The sequence below is a fragment of the Pocillopora damicornis genome, chromosome 14, assembly GCF_964200805.1.
Source record: "Pocillopora damicornis chromosome 14, jaPocDami1.2, whole genome shotgun sequence".
Lineage (NCBI taxonomy): Eukaryota > Metazoa > Cnidaria > Anthozoa > Scleractinia > Pocilloporidae > Pocillopora > Pocillopora damicornis.
The window spans coordinates 7,680,699-7,699,366 of record NC_142683.1 but is presented as its reverse complement, the minus strand read 5'-3'; the positions used below and the strand labels follow the sequence as shown (position 1 = coordinate 7,699,366).

Genomic DNA, 18,668 nt, shown 5'->3' with positions numbered 1-18,668 from the left:
CTCTACTCTCACTCTGAAATCACTTTGGTTTTCAGCAGAAAATTGTTTTTGAAATGAATGTGTGGTACCAAATCACTGTTCCACTGGTTCTCTGTACCCACTCTTCCTTCCCCTTCTGCTACACCTATGTTTTAATTATTAGCTATTTCAGAACCCGTTATATGAGATTGCCCTCAAGGCGGGAACTAATGTGTGCCACATCTACGTGTTTGTATAGTAGGTAAAGTTTAATTTAGGATTTAATTTCCATCAAGATTCGAACATAATGAAATCACAAATAAGATGAAACTTCGTCTTCTTAGGAAGAAAGTCATTTGTAGCAGAGCAAAGAGGGTGAAGTGATACGTTAAATTTCGAAAAAAACCAAAATTTTTAAAAAGAACTCTTTAAGAACCGGTGATCGATTTTATTTTAACGCTGAGTCACACATTTGCTTACGAGTAATAATTACATCTCTAAAATTAATAAGCATTAATTAAGTTTACAGCTAGCCGTGTGACAGTAGAGCGCTTTCATTACTATCAGTAAAAACAACTCTAAAAGATGTCATTTTCACCCTATATTTTTATATTAAAAAGAAATTTAGTCAAGACAGTAAAATGAAATAAATATCTTTTTCCTTTCTACACTATGCTTGGATACCTTTTTTTTACCTTTTTTTTTTAATTGTGTACTGTCGTATTCGGGACAAGTGTCGTCGTTTGGAAAATATTCTTAACCCTTTAACTCTCATGAGTGACCAAGACAGAATTTCTCCTTATAATATCAATACAACATCAACCAGATAAGTGATGAGAATAAAGAAAAATATCAGTTTGGGAATAATTAGTTGATCCAATACTAAATTCTCTGAACTAACATAAGAACTGTATGGGTGAGATTAAGGAGAATTACAAATTTTTATCTGGGAGTTAAAGGGTTAAGATAAGGAAATGAAGATTATCAACAACAGCTTGCGCAACGACTTCATTAAGTCTCTTATTTCTTCCTTCCAATAAAATATCCTACGACCTTGTAAAAAAAAAAAAAGGAAACCTGTGACCTCTTAAGTCAGCTTTTAAAATGTTAACTGATGTGACTCAAAGGGGATCTAACTCCATGGACAGCAAAGTGCTTGCCTGATGGTCTGCTTTACTGCTTGCCTTACTTCACTGATCTTCCAGCAGTAAAGGAACGGATTCAACGTCGAGTTAAAATAGACTAAGACAATTGTTATGTCCCTAAAGGCCCATAAGTGCGATGAATATGTTTTACTGAGCACTATTTCCACTATACCATATGGTGCATAACAAACAACTAATGCTAGTTGAACCCAAAGTGCATTATACACTGCCTTTCTGTACCGCACCATGTTCAGTGCACTTGGCTGGATCGGCCGTTGTTGAGAATGATCTTGTACTTGAGCCTGATGTTGACTAAGAGCGCAGAAGATTTTTGTGTATGAGGTGATTGAGATAACAAGGCAAATTAGGATTAAAATGCTGCCGTCAAAAACCATTATATGGTGGTCAAATATGGCACACAAAGAAGCAACAAGAGTTGAAACCCAAAGAGTTGCTACAACGATATATGTCCGCTTCAAAGTTACGATTTGTTTGTATCTCAGCCCCAACAACAGGGCGAGCAATCTGTCTACGCCTATGGCCGTCATCGTCAATAAAGACGCTCCACATAATACTAAGCTTGTGATGACGGCCGCTTTATTTGCGTATCGGAAAATTCCTCGGTGTTCGATAGTCCAGGAATCCAAAACGTTCACAGTAGCGCAGAGAGGCTCAGCAACAAGACCAACCAAAAGATCAGTTGTTGCCAAACAACGATACAAGAGTTTGGACGGTGGATGAAGGGAAGATTCCTTGTAAAGGGAAACAATGATCAGAGAATTCCCAAGAAATGCTGTGACGGAGAAGAAAATGTGCACCGCTGTGAAAGAAATTGATCGATAATGTAACTATAATCTACCAATTAGTTAGTTAATGCAAATCTTACAAAAGTAACTGTATTTCACCTCCGATTAAATTTGTTGTCGCCATCATTGCGCAGCACAATAAACGTTTGATTCCCTTCTCCTGTAAGTTACCTGTTATTGCAATGAGAGATATTAGGTCTCAATTAAAACTGTTCAGCCCCACACGCAGTTAAATCGTACTTTTCAAGTAACATCCCAGTAGAAACTACCTTACGGATACCGTTGTTTTCTTTTAATGCGCATTTAAACTGCCAACTACGTCATACAGTCCTGGCAAGTTCGAGAGTGTCCTGCATTGATTATCATTAATCCTTTTCTCAAGCAGTCTGCCATATTTTATCCGTAGTTGTCGTCCCAAAATGTCCCTGGATATAAATTTAAACTGTTTAAAAATACACCGTCATCAATAGAAATATATCAGTCAGTCTTTATACTCAAAAAGTTCCTACGATAGATTCAAAATTTTTACTCTAGGCCGCCGTAAACGATACAATATATTTCTTTCCCCGATTAGGGTAGGATTTCTATTGCTCAATTATGATTGTGTGTTGATCACAATAACGTTTTTATCCACCTGTTAATGATATGCTTCCAAGTCCTTCAATTGTCATTAGTGGAAAAACAGATCAACTGCGTCTGATTTTTAGAAGACTTTAATTCAGATTGTAGACATAAAATATATGTTTTTAATCAATGTTTGATGCTATTTATATTTTTTTCCACTTTCAAAATGTTCAATTTTAGATACGCACCTGACATGAATTTGCCGGAGAGAAGGACAATAGAAACAAGCATTGTCATAAGTTTATTTTAACTTTGTTTTTGACACATTTAAAGGTAACAAAAACCACACTTGCACAAACATTCAAGACAGTCCCCCTCCCCTTCCCCGAGCAAAAAGTCCCTGAGTAATAAAACCAACCAATGGGTCAGTTGTTGGCAAAAAACGTTACAAGTGTTTAGACGGTCGAGGAAAATGTAATTTTTATGACTACCAAGTCTTATGTAGGTGTAAAAGAGACAGAAAGATGTTTTTCACTTTAATCAGATGACGTAAAACACTCAAGATGCCTTTCATGTATTTTTTTCTTTAAAATAAAACAAAGAATTTTTCAAACGAAAAGAACATAATTTTGAAACATGAATATGATTTGAGCATTTTTGGACAAAAAGCGTGATTGTCAGGAGCATGAAAATGTTAGTTTTAATAGGATATTTGCGACGAGCAACCAGCCAGATGTCACTGCATACATTTCCCAGCATGCTTTTAAATTATCTTCTATTTTCATGTTAAACATGGCGCTGTTCGAAGCCTGTTCCAAACAGTTTATCAAAGACACAGGGCGATCGACCCTTCGTCCAATTCTTGATTTAAATACGTCGACACGTTGTAGTATTCTATGTGTTGTAACGAGAAAAAGAAGCCGTTGGTTTTGGAAGGCAGACACATACAAGTCTACACCCTTTACTTTGAATGAGCTGTTAACGAAGGTTAGAAGAAAATATTAACATAAGATTTAAGGGGAGATAATACGCCCTCACCCAAAACGGTGTGTAGGATATGGACATATAGAAACATATGTTGGCCATTGTGAGCCTTTTAAATCTTGCTTCTTGGGGAGGTTCGCAAGTACGAGCTTTGTATTTTAATAAATTGAAGTTTTCGAATTCAAGGTGTTTTTCGTTACAGGATTTTTTTCCTTCATCTAAACTGCAGAATACCCGGTCACTTACATTTGTCGGAAGGCTTGACATAACACAATAGACATTATTCATATTCAATGACATGTAAACGAGTGGCCGGGTATTCTAAAGTGGCTCCTTTCCTTTATCAAGCGTGCCTTGAAAGAGACGTTCACAAAAATTTTTAGTATCTTGACAGATAATCCTCCCAAAAAGTGACGATTTCGGACTCGATGCGAATGTAAGGTGTGATCAAATTGTGATAATATCATATGATGCCTCTCCCACACATGAGTGGGTACTCAACAATACTACGCAGCTATCCCTGTTTTCTCATAAAAAAGAGATACTTTTTGATGATAAACAAAATTTTTATATATGTCATATATTTTTTTCAAATTGAAATGTTTTTGAAAATGGGTGTCTATACATATATATATGTTATATATATCTATATATTATATTTCTACATAGTATATTTGTTTAAAATTTGTCGTGCCTCATGTCCAAATTCAAAGAAATAATCAGGTCATAATATTTACATGCACATTGAGAGAAATGTCTTCAAATGAAATGACTGAATACCAACTTTCTTGGAAAAGGATCAGAAAATACAGCAGAAGCTTTGTTTCTTGGAATGTTTTGGCTGATTGCAGTGTATGATTTTCAATTTATAAGGTGTTTTTCGCTAAGACCACATTTGAAAAAAAGGTATCAGGTTTAAAATTTATTTGCACAGAATATACCAGTTTTATAGAATTAAGAAGGGTCTGATCTTCCAGTGGAATAACGGGACATGAACTTGCTTAGAAAAGGATTAGAAAATTGCAGTGAAGGCCTGGTTACTAGGATTGTTTTCTTGGTATCATTTAAAAGATATCTTATGACAGGGCGTAAAATTAATTTTTTTTTCTTTTTCTGATAGCCTCTTGGCTCTTAAATTCTTCAAAGTGGTAGCCAATTCAAAAAATGCTGGTTGCCATTTTCAAAGACAAACAAAACCTTTTTTTACACTGTCAAGGCATTAGATAGGCCCTCCAAAATTAAGTTAGGAAAAAGATCTTTCACCTGCTACAGAGTGGACGCTAGGATGGAAGATATACAACCTTCAAACTCACCTACATCCTAAATCCAAAATGGCATCTAGTCATTGATTGAGGTGCATGTGCTACGTTTTGGAAACAGACTTAATGAGGAAGTTTGCCATGGATTTATCTTTTGCAAATCTTTTAAATTCACTATATCTCTAAGTAAGGTTATGATGAAACATTCTAGTTGCCAATTTGGCAACTAATTTTCAGGATTGGTCGCCAAAGTGAAAAATTTAGTTGCATTTGCGCCTGTATTAGGCGCAATTTCACGCCCTGTATGATAATTCTACCTTGATAAAGGCAGCTTCTAAATCAGCAGTTTAATAAAGGAAAAATTTTAATAAAGGATAGGTTTGAAAAGAAATAATGCTCTTCAGCTGTTTTGCTCACCTGTCCATTTAACTCGAGTTTTCTGGATGATGTTTTTGAAAATGCTTTTAATACCTTCTGTTGGTGTCTCCTTGATATTTGAACTTGAGAGAAAAGTATTTCTAATCAGCACTATACACGGGAATGATGTGTGAATCCTTTTGCTAAAGTATTCTTATAACCAGAAATTTCTCCTTTTTTTGTTCCCTCAGCCAGTTCTTATCAAAGGTCATATTGAAAAATCCACTTTCATCTCTGATTACAAAAATGAACCAAAGTTCCATGTAAGTGGTAAAGTGGGAGGCAAAATTGCATCAGAGTTTGGAATTGATGCATCTGCAATAGACTCATTTACAATCAGCATGGATGTGGGAACTGTATTGAAAAGAGAAGTCACTTGGGATAACTTGAAGAAGGTTCTAGCAGACACAACATTGAATCTGGATCATGAATATGTGCAGTACATTCTTGCCAAACAGAGAAGAAGTCTCTGTGTCATTTATGAAACAGTTGCAACTAAAGGAGATACAGATCTTGATTCAGATTCCAAGGAAGAAGGTTTGACAGTCTTCTGTTTTATAGATATCACAACAGTAATGAAATGTTGCTTCATGAAATACACTTGAAGCTTACTCTTTCTGGTTCTTTTGCTGGAAAGGAAGGAAAAAAAATAAATGAAAATAAATGTAGAATATATTGAAAGGGGTGAAGCCTACATGCTGGTTTAAATACTGGTTTTAACCTTTCCACCCTCACTGTAGCAACATTAAGCATATTCCCTGTGCTGTTCTCTGTGTATTTCCGAAGGAGCCTATAAGGAGAATTTGTTCAACAGTCAAGAGCTTCTTTAGCTGGCAATCATTTCCCTTGATTCAGGGGTGATGTTGTAAAGAGAGATTAGACACTATTAACTTGAAGGGAGTCGAAGGGTTAAGTTTTAGGAGGGGTAACACATAAAACCATCTGTCTTTCTTGGGATGAACCCCATCCAAGGTTTCCCCAAGAGAGGCAAATCGTAATAAAATTATTCAATGTAATGAATATAGTTCACAATAACAAGACAAGAAAAAGACATGGCCATTGTAATTGTAATCATTAGTCCACAGCTACTTGTACCTTTTTCTCTACTCAGCATGCTGCAGAGACAAAAATTAACTTCAGCACTTTTCTCCTTCCCATAACTTTTGGCACAAGTACCATTGCCAGTCTACCAAATTCATGTATTAGGCTTGTTTATACCAGTGGCCTTCAAGAGGCCATCAACCAGCTATATTCACTGCTTTTAACTCTTTGAAAAGTGATTGACATCTAATGTCCCCTTACTTTATCACCCCTGAAACACTTGGTAAGAATATGAGAATAAAGGAAGTAATCAACAACTTAAAAGATCTTGATTGTTAAACAAATTCTCATTTTCAGCACCTAAGGAAATTTATAAAGAACAGTACGGAGAAAATGCAACTTGATGATTTTTGGCTGGGGATTATGTGGTGAAGCACTAAGGCATTCTGAGGTCACACACTTACAATTATTTGACTTCAAATGATGTCTTTGGGCTGTCTCACTTGAAATTTCAACCAGCAGTATAATATCCTAGGTACAAACTTCATGGTTTAGTTACTCTTGACTCACAATTTTTTTTTTAACATATGCCTTATAAAAATGTACCAAAAAAAAAAACTTAGCTCATGGTTTAAATTTTCAGGTGATGCAAGTGTGAGTGTTGGTAAACCCAAGTTCTTCATTAAATTGACTGGCTCAATAGAATTGGAACACCACCGTTCATATGAACTTCCTAGTAATACAATTTTAGGATATGCTTGTTATGAAGTAAAATTTGAGCCAGACATGGGAACCTTTGAGCTGGTTCTACCTGATGAGACAGATGCAGGAGGAGAGATTGGAAAGAAATATTGTTTGTTTGATGAACCAGATGGGCAGAAAGGTAACTATAAAGAGTTGTTACTTTTGAATTATTGAATTATTATTATTTTAATTATCTTTTTGAATATCCTGCAGGTAGACCAGGGCAGAAATAGAGAATAATACATGGGCGTACATAGATGTGGAATTTCTCTTCATGTGTTTAACTTGATAGCTCATAGGTGATTATAGTAAATGAGTGAGATGCTGAGTTGAATATGAGTAGAGAAATTCCATATCTTCAAACAACCATGTATTATTTTGTTTATCATATAAACACAATAGCCATTACTGGCAAGGAAATTCAACTTCATTAATGAATGAAAGTAAAGGGATGGACAATCCTCACTTAAAAATCATAAACTGCGGTGGAACTAAGGCTCAAGATGAAAAAAATTAGTTGAATCACTACAAAAACAACAATGGGCATAATTTTCAAGCTACAAAATTCTCAGTTATTGACTTTGTCCTTACCGATAGAAGAAATCTTTCAGGTACACAGCCAAAATCGGCCTGTGGTGAATCTTCCAGTTGATGATTTTTGTTCTCAGCTGCAAAAAATGCCATCACCAAAGCCACAAATATAATTTTCAGTTTTTATTTTTGTATTTTAGTGTTCTTCCCCTTCTAGAAAAGTTTGAACATCACTGTCTGCAAGTGAAAAATCTGTTCATTCATCAACCTGACCAAGTGGTGTGAAAGGCGAGTGAGGTGTCAGCATCTGATTGGCAATATCAAACACACATGAAAAAATATCCCAATTTTTTTCACCTGTGTTGTTACGGCTTTTCTCAGGCCTGGAGATGCTTGGAAATCCATAGTTTGAATGACAAAAGGAAGTAACCCTCCTTGTTTTCTTAGCCCAGTTCATCAAAAAAAGTTTTAACTTCCTGAATTTCTTTTGATATTTATCAATTAAGATATTATGATCAGTGTTTTCCTTTTTAGGCGGTAACCAGTAAAAATTTATCTCCTGTAGTACCTCTAAGACTTAATACTACCTGTAATCACTTGGAATTCTTGAAATTCAACAAGTGAAAGGATTGCTCACTCAGTTTTTTGTATGAAAAAACATCTTTTAGATAAGGCCCTATCAGCTGTCTTTGATGACCTTCTGAAGTCTCCACACCTTGGCAAGATCATTAGTCTCTATAAGGAAATTCTTTCTTATCCAGAAGCAGTTGCACCTCTCAGGGATATGGTGAGAGTTTCTTATTAAATGTTCAGTAAATGTTGAACAGGTTGGTTAAAATGCACAACAGTTGGGCATGTAACTTCTTCTAAGCCATTCCAGATTTTACCTTCTTGACCACAAAGTCCTCTTGTTGCCTAACCTGATCAGTATCAAGAAGAAAGAGGAAATGCTAACAATAGAAAATTAAACTTAAACCCATTTTTTATGAGGAGAAAAGTTGTCCGAGGTAAGAGGGTTACCCTCCCAGCTGAGTCAACGTTAGCGAGTGTTCATATGAAAAAAAAAAAAATTACCTCTTTCCCTGAGCTAAGAGCAGGCTAAGTCATGGAAAGTTAGTTAACTTGGCTGGCCCAGAGTAGCTCAGGTGGGTGAGTGACTCTTCTACCCAGGACAACTTTTCTCCATATAAACAGGGCCTTAAAGGGATACCCTAATGCATATTTAATATTTTAGATTCACTGTCCGTGCAGCAAGTTTCTTATTTTATACTCATCTGTGAATGTCCTTTTCTTTGATTTTCTGTCTTAAGTAGACACTGATTCATTATTTGGGGAGGGGTGCACCGTTTTCATAGAAATATGAAATTAATGTTTATTTCCGAGTGTATTTAGATGTAATGTGTAATTCATCAGAGTGGCATTTTAGCTAATTGATATTTAACTTAGGTGGGTATTTTTCTTACCATGATAATTATTTAACAAAATAACAGTTGGAGAAAGCATTATCAGCTGTTGAAAAGAAGAGTTTTAAGCCACTTGAAATGAAAGAATTCCAAACCAAGGCTGGACCAGCTTTTGGATCTCTCAAGGAACTTCTACTTCTGATAGGATTCAATATTGATGACTCAGGAGAAGGCAGTTTGACTTTCTCCCAAGATTCTGATGATGGGTTGCTACTTTGTTGCACTGCTCTTGCAGAAGCTCTTGTTGGTGAGTTTGAATGTGATTCATCTTTGACACCTTTTTTTGTACAAAGTTTTAATTTGGGTTTAAGACTAGTAATGGAACACTAAAGTTATGATTATTTTTTAATTGTAGAACTCTCGGCTGCTCAATGTCAGGCAATAAAAGAAGTGACTTCCCAATACCTGGAGCCACTGTTGTATCTGGTTTGTAAATAATTTTAATTACATTACTCAATTAATTAAGAATTGAAAGTTAGGTCACTATAATATTTGGTTCACCCTTTCCCTCTTGGGGAGTACACCAAGGTCATAAGCTCATCACTCCCTGTTGAAACTTTAACTCCTCATCCCACTGTTCAAATGGATGAATTTCATATATTCCCCCCCTCAAGCATTTCTTTTGAACTCAGCAGATGTTAGCCTAACTTCAATTATTTTTCAGCTCAAGAATACAATGGTAGGCAAGACGACATCAATAGATGATCCTCTTCTTCAAAGGCTATGGACACATTCATCAAACCCTGCCAAGGCATTTCTTTTGTCTGTTGGATTTGATCAGGTTATGGAAGGGAATCAAAAGGTTTTGTGCCTGAAGTGGGACTTTGAACAAATCTCTCTTGAAGATGTTTATGTTGCAGTTTTTATTATGTGCACCAAGATTTAACACACAAAGTCATCTTCATAACTCTGTAGAAGCTGACTCTTCTTGTAATGGCAGTGAGAAGAAATCACTGTTCCTTGGTCAAGCTTGGTGAAATTGTTTTTCATACACAACATCCATCCTACTCTTAGTTTTGAAACATTCTCATGCGTTATATGAAAATGCTGATTGTATATACTACATACATCTGAGTGGCCTGTGGTTCAACCAATTAAAGGTGAGATAATGAAGAGGGAAAAAAAATGGAAGGGAATGTCTTGTTGGTTTTGCCTTTTCTTTTTCTTGTAGGATTTGTGGAGCTTTGCATTGCTAATAACTGCCTTGCTTTTTTGTAACAGTCATTGAGGAAAAGGGTATAATATTAAGATTTAGTGTAAATTAAATGTACAGGTACCTCTCGATTATTTAATGGAATAAAATGCTTAAAGTAATGAGTGTAAAGTACCAGGAAATACTGACTTCATTATTTCCTCTCTTTTTGTTACTTGTTGATGAAGCTAAATTGTAGTCAAAATTTAGGTACCAGGTATCTAACATTTCTGGAACCTTCATTTAAAATCACCCTTTGATAGTATTATGCTATTGTACTGGTAAGAATTTTTTGTGTGACAAAATTGTGAAAATAAGGTATAGAAAATCTTTTCATCTCAAACTTTCATTGCTATCACAGGTATATGAATTTTGATGTGACTTCAGTTAGTCTAAATGAACTATTAATGATAGCAAAGTTCATCCATGAAATGGAGAAATCTGTGTAGTGAACACTAAATTATTGAAAGTTTTGCTGCTGAATTTATTAGGAATATGTGAGGAAATAGGCACAGTGATCAGTACTTATCAAGCTTGAGGTTAGGTGGATGTCATAGTATTGTTATATTTTTACTCAATATATTCATTTGATTATTTTAAGATTGAACATGATACCAGGGTAGTCTTTGTCTGTGATAATAATTGTTGTGTTGGCTTTAAGAATTTTTTCTTTTGAAATCATTTTCAATCTTCAAACTAATTCATTTGATTTCTTCAAAGAATATGTGGGGGATGAGTTGTTTGATTGCCTCTCTTAACTGAAATAAATCTTATTGATATGAACTGCATGGACCAATATATTTTTCAATTCAATAAGATTTTATTCTAGAAGTTATGTTTCAAAATTTTCATGTGCTGCAATCATTTTTAACACAGGTTGCTATCTTAATTTATTACTTTCCATTCAAATGACACAAATTCAAGACTGCTCCATAAATGTAAATAGGTAGATGGAATGGATACAGATTTAATGGGAAAATAAGAATATTTAAAAAAAGATACAATTTCACAAGTAAGTTTTAATTATTAAAGAAATGAATACTGTTAGTTACCAACGATCTCTATTGTATCAAATGAAAATCGAAAAATAAAAAGTTAGTCCAATTTTTGGTGTTGAACACTGCTACATTTTTATTAAAGTTAGGGAAAGTCAATTTGTTGTTTTCATGTTTTCCTGTTTTCATGCCATTTGGGTTTCAACAAGTTTCTTGGCATTAACTTCATCCATTACTCCTCTGAATGTCTCTACACTGACCTAGAGCAGAGACGATGGTAAGCCAAGTTAGAGTTTGAAAAAAAAAACAACAACAACAACAACAACACAAGTTGAACTTGAGGAAAATGTTCAAGTTATTTTATCCAAAAGGTACTCTCTTGTTCTTGGAAACAAACTTCCCTTGATGGGAAAGGAAACTAGAGTTGAACTTATAGAAAATACTCAGTGGAAGTTATTTCATCCAAAAAGTACTTTCTTGTTCTTGGAAACAAACTTCCCTTGATGGGAAAGGAAACTAGAGTTGAACTTCTAGAAAATACTTAGTGAAAGTTATTTATTCAAAAAGTGAAATTGTGTTTTCAGAAACAATCTACCCTTGATTAGTGGTTAGAAAAAACCTCTTGAGGCTGTTCAGTTGAAGAAAAGTGAATGCAGGGCCTGAGAGCATCAAGTGATCGCCAAAATTAATGGTCGATTAGTTATTAACCTTGAGCTGGGTAAGAAGAAGAGTATAGAGAGTTGAATAAAGTTGTCATTACCAGTCCAGTGGGATGTCTTGTGCTAGCTTCCTCCCAGATCTTTTCAAAAGCATCACTTGTCATCTCCACTCCAATCCCATCAAATATTCTCCTTATCTGTTTAAAAAAAGACTATATAAATAATGTGTAGAGCATTTTTTTAAAAAGTTAATTTCAGCCTCATGCCTCACTTGCAGGAGTGAAGAAATGCTACAATGAAAAGGCCTCTTAAGTGATCTAAGGCATACTTTTTAAAAATTCTCTAAATAATCAAAGTAAAATAAGCCACTCTCCAAAATGGTGACTGGAGTGCAACAAGAAAAAGGAGAAAAAAAAACATGGAAATTTACACAAATTTCATAACAAGAGAATACATGGTCAAGTTATTTAGTGACAATTAAAATGGAAAAAAAAAAAAAGAAATTAAGGATATACCATCCTTACAAATTATGTACACAAAAGTCTGTAATTTCAGCTGAATATCAACAAGCTTGATGAAACTTTCAAGGATTATTGAATAAAAAGTACTGATGCAAATTTATCTTGAGTTATCCATTTTAATAGAAGTTTTGCTGTGTAATATCAAGTATTGTTATGACTTGCGCTTTATTTTGATGAGCCAGTAAGGAAGGTCAAAATAAAAAAAATGGGTAAAAATACTCAGTGATACACTGCACTTTGCAACAAAACATGCGATAAGTTATTTATCATCTGACTGCTTTATGTCATGTGCACTTCTTGAAAAGTGAGAGAAGCAAGAGAAATGGGGCATGCAGCCCACTGCTTAAACAGGTTCTTTTACAGTACAAAATAGCCAACTGTACAATATGGCGATATTTTGTACTCAATTCATGTGCTATTTGTACTCTACTTAATGCATTTGGATTATAAAATAGTTATTGAACAGGTACTTAGTGTTGACCCTCTTTATTATGTAAAGTCTATCAAGGAACATTAAGTAACTTGTGGTTTAATTAAATTTACCTCATACTGGTCTCTGGGGCTAAAGAAATCCTTCTCATAAACTCCATGATTGCTGTAAATTGATGGGTTGATAAGGCCATAGGCATCAGATTCATCTCCATAATTCTGTGGGAACAATTAACTTTCTCTATGAGCACTTTCGTTGTTATTGTCATCAGCAGAATAGCAAGATCAATGTCAGGTGTATATAGGCCAAATTTTCTTTTTCCTGGATTGACAAATTATCTGGTATGTATCTTTCAACTGAATAGTACAATTCAGTGCTGATCAGTGACAGGTAGACTCCTGTCTCTTACTACACAAAGATGTATGCAATCAAAGTTATATTAAAAAATTGGATCTTATCAGTGAAAAAGTTTAAAATTTGTGGGATGGTTTGTCAAAGAATATTGATAACATTTTTCTACTCATATGTACTCATTTTTGAAAATGGACCTACAGTGTGGTCAGCAACTCTTCGTGTTGTTGGTGCTGGTAAATCAGATCTTATGGTTGGAACTCCATATGCTCGCCAACCTAAATGTCAAGTGAAATAGTTTTACTTAGTTGATAACATGAACTTCCTGCAATCATTACAAGTACTTTATTCAATGGAGAAAAGGAGAGAGGCCTTGCACAAAGAAACTTGGAGGAGATTACAGTAGAATGGGAAATGAGGGACATTCCCTGGCTGAGGCTTGTGTGCATAGATGTACAAAGAGGACTTACTATTAATTGACTGCTATTAGAGAGGTAATGTTACACAGGCATCAAAATGACTTGTCAAGAGTTGGTAACCAGATTATAGAAGTCTTACCTGTTGTTCTGATCTTGCCTGTGACTTCATTAAACTGAGATGAAGAGGTTTTCCAGCCACCAACAGCTTGGTCAATCTGTTTTTTAAGTCTTGTGGGTGTTGATGCACCTGTCTTCTTCTCTTCTTCCTGTAAGAGGTCCAGAAAACATTATACTCTCACCACCTGGTGCAACAAAATGACAGACTGGCTATTATGCAACTTACTGCAGAACTAGTCAAAAGTTTGTTGATCATTGAAGCAGTAATTTACCTCAAGAGGTGAAAATAAAGTCACTGCACCTATCTATGAACAGGATCCACTTGACCATTGGATTAGGGTAGGGCTTCCCCTTAGAAGTATTGTGTTAGCTCATCATCTTCTAGGGTACATACCCCTGCCAGTTATTGACAGTTCATCCTTGATTCTTCTTGTGGCATGCAGGGCCACAAATTTGTCCAAAAATGCTAAATTGATGCTTGTTTTGGTGTTATTACATAAAAAAGTGTATGTTGCCATGACAGCTGAATACATATAAATGTGGTTTAGCTGCTAATCATTTTTCAAATGACTCAGCCCTGGTTGGACTTTAAAGATCCCTTTTGAGAGGAAGTTTTGTAACTCAAGATCACATTCAATTCAGTGACCAAGGCTTTCCCAGTACTTTAAGACCTGAGCCTTATACGAAGAGAACACATGCAAACTTCAGGTGAATGCATCTCAAAGTTTTTCATGAAGTGGCAATTTAAACCACTCAACCAGTATGACAGGACCCTTTTTCATTATGGAAAATCTTGAGAAAAAAATCAAAACCTTGAAACATGCATGGTTACCTTAGCTTCTCCTTCAGCTGTTTCATCTTTCTGTACTCCTGTTATGGTACTCTTTAACTCCCCGGATGGCATCTTGTCTTTCCAGTTAAGGAAGTTGGAAAATTCATCATAATTTATCTGTCCATCACCATCCACATCACAATAAGCAAACATGGACTCCAACAGCACTGGCTCGATTGGAAGGTTAAAGTGGATGCACACCTCACGCAACTCATTAAGTGAAATTTTCCCAGAGTTGTCCTACAATTTAATATGTATATTGTTGTAACTTTTTATGCTAGCTCAATCTATAAATCAATATGTATATTGTTGTAACTTTTTATGTTAGCTCAATCTACAGGTTTCATGGAAAAGTCAATACTTTCTTAGAAAAACTTAGTTTTTTCCCCTTTTTAATGTGTTTGATTGATTATAACTTGTAATTAAATTGAGGATAAGTTAAGTTACATCCCTTTACATTGTAGCTCCACTCCTGGGGTCATTTGAAATTACAATAGTGGTGACTGCAGTTTTCAAGCCAAACAATCTTTAGTTAGGGGTATAATAATGTAATATTCAATGCACTTTTATTGGAAAAAAATCATCTGAGGGAGACTTATTCTCTTTGATATGGTAACTAAAAGATTATTTGAGATCTTGCACAAGCCATATCTTAACACAATTTTGCTTTCAGTGATTATAAATATTTCTAATAGTGATGATTTATTTATGATTTGAACATGTTAAATCAAAAGCTACACTTCAACTCAACAATCAAGTGAGTCAGTACATGTGGAATGACTAAGTTTAAATTTTATTATTGCTGTCATTTTTGTTTCTCTTTTACATGGATACCCCTTGGGATTAGTTACCTCGCTGTTTGTTTAAAAAATCTTCCTCACCTTGTCATAGTATCCAAATGCAGCTTTCAGGTCATGGAAATTGTGATAGTTTGCCTTCTTCAAATGATGTCTTACAGCCGCAAGCACTCCCCTTTCCCTGTCACGCCCTCTAAGATAATTTCCAGGAACACGCATGTGGATCAGGTCTCCTGCTCCATACTCATCAGGTTTAATCATTACCCCAAAGGCATGATCTGGTGGGACCCTGAGGGTGTCTTTAATTGGATCGTGTACTTGGCCAAGTTGAGGCTGGGTTCTCTCACGGAAATCATCAACACATTTTGAGACAATCTTTGTTGCCTTTTCTCTGCACAAAGGGAGATGACTTAGATATGCATGTGTTTAAGGGTTATTACAAAAAATGATTATTTTTATCATTACTTTAGTAAGATTATTGCTGAAGAAATATTTGTAAATTATGCTTAAACTTAATAGAAATTAAATTTTAGGAATAGAAAAACAATATATGTAATGAAGGTATATGATTATGGCTTAGTATAAGTACAAGGATATAATCGAAATTGATGTACATGAAAAAATTACACACATATGGTTGGCTGAAAATAAGTGCATTTTTCATTTAACAACAAATGTAACATGAATAGTGCATGCACGTACTCTGTCAAAATTCTGTGTGTCTTGACTTGCTGTGATGCTTTTTTCATGTAAATCATTAACAAGTAAAAACATGATTTCTTGTGTTATTTGGTTTAAATAAGCACTTAGAAATTTTTTGAAGACAACAAATTGCACTCCCCCTGTGGGCTTGGGAAATTTTGTTGTCTTTCAAAATTTACTGGTGCTTATTTACGCCAAATTGCATTCAAAATCATGTTATTACCTATACATAACTGAAGAAGGTATTCTTTTAAACCAGTTTAGTTAATAGTTAAATGTGTACATGCTCATGTTAATCAAACTTACTGTTGTGTCTCATGAAGCCACTTGAGAGTTTTTCTTACATGGATTCCATCATTGTTATGTGGTGTTTCCACACCAAATTTGCTCTCCTTTGGTATTCTACTCCAGTCATACTTTCTATCAAACATTTCACCTGTGAAAAATGAAGGAAATCATCTTCAGGGTGGGGAACTTTACAACTCTACTTGGAGAATTAACCCTATTACTTCCAGAGGTGATCACTGTGTAACTTCTTCTTATAATATCTATTACATTATCCAGCAAATGAGTGACAAGAATATTCAAACTTATCAAGAAGAAGTTGCCATCTTGATCTAACAAGTTTCAAGTCAGTACGTAACGATGGACAAACATCTCTTAACATACCAACATCAAAGTCATTATGGCTGACTTTGTATAGTTCCTTTCCCTCCAATGACTCGGCATTTACTTGGACTGCTGTTTTTGCAGGGCTGACCATTTCTCCAGCACTTCCATCTAAATGAGACAAAAATAATCATATTTTAGTACTTCAAATATTCTGTTTATTGAGAATTTATTGCCAATGTGCATATCTCAAATTAATATTAGCATAAGAATTCATACATAAAAAATTAATAAAATGATAATAATATATTTATAAATTAATATATGATGTATGATATATTGATTGCGATATTAAAATTTAGGACCTTTGATGGTTTTGACTCCATAAGTCACATCAGTTGGTCCAACACCATCAGGCAGACCTGGCTTTTGGTCATGACACCTCCCTGATTGTACAGAATACAGATAACATGAAACTCATGAAAACAGGGAAAATTTAAAAATAAACAACAAAAATTAAAATCTGTCATTTAATGACTGTAAGATATTGAAAAATTACCTAGAGGAGCGTTTTTCCTGCTAGCGTAAATGCTTTCTTTCTTTTCAAGCATCCGTTGAGAGAATAGACTTTTCCTTGAAGGATTTACGAGGTGGCCCGCCTGTTGCAGAAATCAGGTAGAGAAAGAAAATAATTGGTTAAGGACGCACTGGATTTTTACTCTCAACGTAAAGCTTTGTGTGTGCTTTGTCTAATGATGAAAAAATCTACTCTGGATAAAGGCTCATGGTTTCATTAACTTCAGAACGAGGGAAAGGAACTTCTAAGCTCATAATTTCAGAGGATTTAGCAAGGAAAAACGTTTTTGTTCAAGCGTGAGTTCTAACAGCTGTTCATTTACATATGAAAGCCGATCTGCAACTAACACTCTGCTCGCTCGAAACAGTTTCTTTCTATCAAACAATGAACCAATACAATTACTTTACGGGAACTACACGATTAAAAGTTACCTTGGGAGAGATAATTAAAACTTTTATATCGTATAGGATATGATACATACGACAAGGGAAGATTTTGTGTTGACTCCATGCGTAATCCTCGAGGCTACGTCTGGATCATTTGCTCTGCCATAAAACACTCTCTCTTTGCCCGCCTCAGGTTGTGTTGTTCCTCTAAACTTTCGAACAGTTTCTGGTCTAGTATCCTTTAAAGATAATTCGCGATTTGAAACAAATTGTTTTAGTAAAGTTACATTTTTGAAACATGAACTTATATAAAAACTGCAACTTTATCCATGAGTATACGGTTTAACAAATAACACAGTAATGCGTAACATTATTTCGCTTCCAACTTACACGCTGTGGTATTTGGAGGCTACCACCGGCTGTGTCTCCTGAAACATCGAAAAGCTTTCCCGCCTGTAAAAGGATGAAAAGTAAAATTCAGGGAAAATTTAACCCACGAACTTCATAACGACAGACACTCCTTATCTGTGGCTGGTCTCAATAATCTCATTGATTCTGTTTTGCAACTTTCAGCTCGCCTTCTTTAGAGGATTAGGTTGTTTAGGTAAAAAGACATTTCTTTGATATATCTCCTCGTAAACTTACCGGGATTATTCCGGGATTTCTGTCTATAAATCTACCCGCGTTTGTAAGCATTTCGATCTCCCTGATAGTTTGAATGAGTTCTGTGACGAGCAAATGTTTCAAAAGTATTTGAGTAAGGTTATGTTGCGTTCAGCAGTGGTATTTTTCCTTGCTATTATGTTAAAGGATATTACTCCAAACCTGAAGTTCCTCAGACATACGAAGCTTTTAAAACCATAATCAAAAAGTAAAGTAAATAAAAACTTCCTTAGTTTTTCTTCGCGTCTTGGTCTCTTAGCAACCCAAAACGGGATCAAGGTCAACAACGCTTCCGGTTAATGTTATTTCCGGTCTCAACGACGATATGAAGTACAGTTCTTGTTGACCTTATTGAACATCTAAATACACAAAGTTCATTTCATCACGAAAATGAATATTTTTCCAATGAATTTACGTCTCTTTTCTCGGAATCTTCGGCAAAACTTCAAATAATGGCCGTTCCAATCTCTCAAGGAAAGTCAATTTGACCATCAAACCCTCTTTAG

The 18,668-nt window shown here is 35.1% G+C and overlaps 3 protein-coding genes across 3 annotated transcripts; 1 reads left to right on the top strand and 2 right to left on the bottom strand.

Annotated features, from left to right (window-relative positions):
• Positions 1 to 961: 961 nt before the first annotated feature.
• Positions 962 to 2,183, bottom strand: LOC113681212 (melanocyte-stimulating hormone receptor-like). The gene is made up of 2 exons (XM_027198288.2): positions 2,009 to 2,183; positions 962 to 1,923 (listed from the first exon to the last, which is right to left on the bottom strand). Exons 1-2 carry the CDS (start codon positions 2,034 to 2,036, stop codon positions 1,091 to 1,093), a joined length of 861 nt encoding a protein of 286 aa, XP_027054089.2. The 5' UTR covers positions 2,037 to 2,183; the 3' UTR covers positions 962 to 1,090.
• Positions 2,184 to 3,238: 1,055 nt separating this feature from the next.
• Positions 3,239 to 11,208, top strand: LOC113681228 (gasdermin-E). Its single transcript, XM_027198309.2, has 7 exons — positions 3,239 to 3,460; positions 5,325 to 5,670; positions 6,818 to 7,057; positions 8,118 to 8,236; positions 8,940 to 9,159; positions 9,268 to 9,338; positions 9,577 to 11,208. The coding sequence occupies exons 1-7, from the start codon at positions 3,257 to 3,259 to the stop codon at positions 9,796 to 9,798; spliced, it is 1,422 nt and encodes a 473-aa protein (XP_027054110.2). The 5' UTR covers positions 3,239 to 3,256; the 3' UTR covers positions 9,799 to 11,208.
• On the bottom strand, positions 10,905 to 18,419 carry LOC113681227 (EF-hand domain-containing family member B). The gene is made up of 15 exons (XM_027198308.2): positions 18,325 to 18,419; positions 18,145 to 18,224; positions 17,890 to 17,952; positions 17,595 to 17,738; positions 17,096 to 17,195; positions 16,902 to 16,982; positions 16,597 to 16,707; positions 16,234 to 16,363; positions 15,310 to 15,616; positions 14,429 to 14,668; positions 13,619 to 13,745; positions 13,262 to 13,338; positions 12,823 to 12,927; positions 11,860 to 11,955; positions 10,905 to 11,359 (listed from the first exon to the last, which is right to left on the bottom strand). Exons 2-15 carry the CDS (start codon positions 18,193 to 18,195, stop codon positions 11,285 to 11,287), a joined length of 1,707 nt encoding a protein of 568 aa, XP_027054109.2. The 5' UTR covers positions 18,196 to 18,224; positions 18,325 to 18,419; the 3' UTR covers positions 10,905 to 11,284.
• Positions 18,420 to 18,668: the final 249 nt, after the last annotated feature.